Source organism: Chaetomium globosum, genomic scaffold (genome assembly GCF_000143365.1).
Source record: "Chaetomium globosum CBS 148.51 scaffold_3 genomic scaffold, whole genome shotgun sequence".
Taxonomy (NCBI): Eukaryota; Fungi; Ascomycota; class Sordariomycetes; order Sordariales; family Chaetomiaceae; genus Chaetomium; species Chaetomium globosum.
The window spans coordinates 1694805-1699743 of record NT_165978.1 but is presented as its reverse complement, the minus strand read 5'-3'; the positions used below and the strand labels follow the sequence as shown (position 1 = coordinate 1699743).

At 56.4% G+C, this 4939-nt stretch overlaps 1 protein-coding gene across 1 annotated transcript; it reads left to right on the top strand.

Moving 5' to 3' along the window:
• Positions 1-750: 750 nt before the first annotated feature.
• On the top strand, positions 751-1649 carry CHGG_05843 (uncharacterized protein; the record flags this gene model as incomplete). The annotated part of the gene is made up of 2 exons (XM_001221937.1): positions 751-954; positions 1413-1649. 2 exons carry the CDS (start codon positions 751-753, stop codon positions 1647-1649), a joined length of 441 nt encoding a protein of 146 aa, XP_001221938.1.
• Positions 1650-4939: the final 3290 nt, after the last annotated feature.

Genomic DNA, 4939 nt, shown 5'->3' with positions numbered 1-4939 from the left:
ACAGGGTAACATTCGCCCGCAGATGACAGGGCAGCTCGAGACATGAGAAGACTAGGCTTAAAATATTCCGCCTTGTCCGATCGAGGGGCCTGGGCAAAACATCGAACGGCAGGGCTGGTTCACAGATGCCCGAGATCTCAACCCAATCCGCAGCAGATCCGAAGGGCAGACCTGGTGAGCAGCCAGGGAGCCAAAGGGGAAGCTTGCTAGGGGTCGGACTGAATCGGCCCAGGGATGACGAGACGGAGAGGGTACCAAGAACTTTGGCGGGGCCAAAATAGAACAAACGAAGAAGAAGAGAAGCGTTGTCGTTTGTTCAGAAACCGGTACCTGACTGCGGCACAACCCCAATCCACTCGGACGAGACGAAGGGGTGAATGAGAGGGAGCTAAACCCGGCCGGGAGCGGGACCTGTCGAGGCTGAGGCTGGGCAGGGCGGCCCTGGGGGAAAACAGCGGGGGAGGAGGTGGCTTGTCTCACGTCGTGTGTCCCGAGAGGGCGAGGTGGCGACGTGGGAGGACTCTCGGAGAGATGGTGGGGGCAGAAAATAGAAAGAGTTCTATGTAAGAAACGGGCGATGAGGTGCGCATCAGCCCAAAAACACAGACCTTGGTGTTCACACACAAACCTTCCGCTGGCCGGGTCTCGCGGCTTGTGCGGCTTGTTTGACACGGCCAAGACGATGGAGCAGTCAACCTGGCACGCCAGAGCGGCGATTCCTGCATCGCAAATCCAGCCTCGGTTCTCCCAATGAGGAGCAGTCGCCGCAAGACGGTAGCAACGGAAACGACGTTTTTAGTCAAGGCCGGCCCTGGCTCGGCACCGAAGATCACGGTTGAGCATGTTTGGCGCCAGCATCGGGCACTGTTTTATCATGGCCGATCCGGATCTCATTCAGGGACACTCCTGTTTTCGCCTTGCCCCAGATCCCCACATGATGTGCGGCTTTTGGCTGTGAATCCAGACCCGGCCGGGTCTGAAGATCTAGGCAGACGGGGGGGGGGGCAAGTCTTGGGGGCTGGAGGATGAGGTGCCGTCAAGCCGTCAGACTTGCGTCGTCCCTCCCTCTTGACACCCATCGGCCACGAACAGCCAAGCTTGCGAATTTGGATGATACAATGAGGGTGCGGCGTGATGCTACCGCCTGTCAGTCCTAACTAACCTTCGTCCGGTGCCATGGACCGAGGAGCACCAGCTTCAGTGGCTGTGAATGGGCGGGCTGGCGGGCTGACGGGTCCGGGCGGGCAGCAAATAGCGAGGATGACCAGCAAACGGCCGTGCGCAAGACTTCCCAAGACAGCGGATTGGTGAAGGAGGGAATGCGAAGATGGTTCGATCTGGGATAGTGGGAATGGACAGTTGGCAGTTTGGAAATTTACAGTGTGTGAAATTTCCAAATTAACCCCACACAGCTGCTACAGCGGAACAGCGGAATTGGTGGCTGCCTGGACCCGATGAATCGGATTCCGCAAGGGGCTTTTGAAATCATGACTGGTCTCTTCCGAGAAAAACATAATGGTGGTAGCGGTGGTGGTGGGTTGTCTGGTGGGATCAATGGACCATGGTGTGGTGTCCGGAACGCGGTCGTAAAAAGAGCGAGCGATGTCGTTGGAGAGACGCGAGTCACGGCAGGGGTTGCAGACGTTTGAGGTCCACGTTGCAACGAGCTCCGGGCGCGTCGTGATTCGCCACCAAAGGGGAATCTGCTGCAAGGATGGTTCCACAGACCCGAAGTCCGCGGCATGTGGGTCTCTTGGGTCTGCGGGAAAGCACGACAGGGCGGGCCAGGGCCAGCTTCATCAGCGGGGTGAACAGGGGTCCTCCGTCTCAGATTTGTCGCAGAGGCGGGACCAATGCTACCTCCACACTTGCACTTCGTCTCTCGTCGTCTCGCCATCATCCAAAGTCAGCATCGGGAGCAAAGCCCCTCGTCTCTCCCTTTCGTCCTTTCAAGATTCAGATCACAATTCTCCGAGGGATGGGTTACGTTCTGCTGACAAGACAAGCTGCTGCGCTCCCGAGCTGGCTCCTTCCGCCATAAGCTACGGCCAAAATCAAGACCGAGGAGAAGAAAAGAAATGGAATACCGAACCCCTCAGTGATGTCTGGACAAAATACAAATCACAGAAAAAAAAGAAGAAAAAAAAAAAAAAAAAAAAAAAAAAAAACCCTCATCAGATCTCAAATCATCATCGGATGATTTCCTTGTCCCAATGGCGCGCGTTATGTGACGTGTTGTCAGTCCAACAAACAAAGTGGAAATTGAGGAGGATGACGGGGATGTTTGGTAACTTTGGTTACGTTGCGGGAGCGGAACCTCCACAACCCCTTCATCGTCAGCATCCCCAGTCGCTCGATGTTTGGACGTCGTATCGAAGTGACATGGAGCATTTGGCGTGCATCTCGAAACCACTCATCCGCTCCTGGTTCGTTTCCTCTTTGTCCTTTTCCGTTTTACTCTAATGAGTTTCTCGTTTCTTCAAACTACACAGCCTGCACTAAACTGCCTGCAGCGTTCCTTGATCTCAACATAGAAAGATTCGATCGATTTTCAGTGTGCAGGTTTCTTCTCCGAGACGATCCGACCTTGCCACTCGCTCCACTGGTTGTTGGTCGTTTTCTTCCCAGCCACGAATTCCGATTGCTCAACCTGCTGTCTCCTCCACATCGACCAGAGTATCCCTCTTATATGATCCCTTCCTAAGGCTTGGGTGTCATGGGTGAACCTGGCCTGGTAGCCCTAGCGGTAAATGCCATCGGCCTATAGGGCTGGTCGGCGAGGAACACCTTCGTACTGTGTAAGCTAACCGCTTGGACGAGCTCCGACCTGGCCGCAAGCGGACACCAGTCCATCAGGCACCACGGGAACTGTGCTTCTTTGGCCCGTCTTGGTTACAAGTCAGCCCTTACCTGCATCACCCATCAGGAAACGCTGTGCCTCGTGTACTTTCTTCCATACGCGGTTCGTATCCATTGACCGTGCGAGCCTGCCAATTTCGGGTCCCCCATCGCTGCCTTGCTGCCCCCGTGCTCGGACAGCCCGTTCCCCTTCCACGCAGCTTCGATGACATATTCCGTGCAGGGCTCAGGCCAAACCGACCAGCCCCCTTGCTCCCTTGCTACCCCCATCAGTGTTCGGCGAGCCCGGCAGCCTAGCCTAGCACTCGGCGGGCCTGTTCGCGTATCGGAGGTGACAACTGTAACCGAACGCCCGCCGGAGATCAGACATGTTTTCATAGTTTTGCATGACAACGCCCGCCGCTTTGGGAAATTATCGTGCCTTTTAGCCGTCCTTTCCACGGCCTATACGTCGGCTCTTATGGAGATCCCGAACCTATGATGGAGCCAATCCTCTTCCAGCAGGAAGAGGCCGCCTGATCGAGCACCTCCCTGGACGGAGCCCTGTCTGCCGGCGTGCTGGACCTTGTCCGCCTGTCGAATCTGCGGGGCCCGTTGTGGGATGTGGGATGTGGCTTGCGGCTTGCGTGCTTCCGTGGACGCCGCGAAGGCCGGGCATCGACGGTTGGTTACCGGTTACCTATCACGATTCTCTCCAGTAGGGATGTACCTGGCGGCGGAGGTAGATCCGAGGCGGGGGAGGAAGGAGAGATAACCGCTCGACAGCCTCAGAGGGGTAGAGAGGGGGAGAGGGGCGAGAAAAAAGCACGAGATATTCTTGAATCCTGACCAGCTGGCGTTGGACGGCGATTGTGGCTGGCTGCTTGCTGTTTTCCGCACTTCTTGGGCCGTGTTTCTTGCTTTACTGTCTGATGTTGAGCAGCTGAACCCCACAACCCGTCCGCCGCGAGTCCATCGGTTCCGTGGCTTCTGACTCACACCCAAGACGCGAAGCGCGTTCTCGGCCGCTGGTTGAATCGTGGAAGTCGAGCCGAGATGCCGAGCTGGCGTCTGGTGGGGGATGCCTTATCACTGCTACTTACGTACTTGCCCTACGTGTAGATCGAGTGGTTGACTTACACACAGCCAAGTCTAGTCCAGGCCAATCCCCCTTCCATCCGGGGACCTGACTCGGGCTTCTCGAGCAAACACAAATCCGGGGCTGTGAATCCCCCGTTCTGTTAACCGAGTTGTAAACGTAACCCCTCACTGCCCCTCGACGAGGGAATTGATGACAGAAGGATTTGTCTGAGGTAGAGCGAGCACGATTCAACCAACCGAAGCATGGGGCAGCCGTGCCTTCCGCCTTCCAGAGACGGGAACGAGAGGCGCTCGTTCCCTTGGCTGGCGCAGGGGCACAGTCGTGTAAGAACCCAGAAGTGCGGACGAGCAACCGGCCGTGCTGGGCCGCAGAGGGGCTGCCCGCGAGAGGGGGTATGTGGCGAAGCTAGCTGAAGATCCTCCCGCCTGGGCGTTAATGCTTGGATGCTGGGTGGCGAGGAGTCCGATGGAGTGGGAGAGCCTGGTCAACGCCGGGACCTGGGGCTGCAGCCCTGCTGAGCTCACGGGCCAAGCACCCGAGTGATCTTTACCATCGGTGGACGCTGTTATTACTGTGGGAATAATTCTGGAAACTAGCGTCGTTTAACCATGGATCTGGAGTGTTGGCCATGAAAAGTGACTAGGCACACTAAGATTAATAGAGCTTGAATAGCTTCTACACACCCCGTCCCCAAGACCACGAGTTCTTCCCACCTTCTACATCTTTCCCTAGCGCCAGCAGCAGACCCCACGCATAAAATAACAAGGAAACCGGGGCAATAGACGCCAGAGGAATGACAAGACACAGTGAATCTTGTCATCACCTTCTTGGTTGAGGGGTGGAATTAGTCTCCTGAACGGCTCTACCAAACAATCCATCACCCGAACCTTCTCAACCCGTTTGCTGCCTCACCATATCCGTGCCGGACATCCAACCTCAAAGTGAATGCCCTAATGAGATGAGCTAGCAGGCGAGGCCATCCGCGTCTCCAACTTCTCC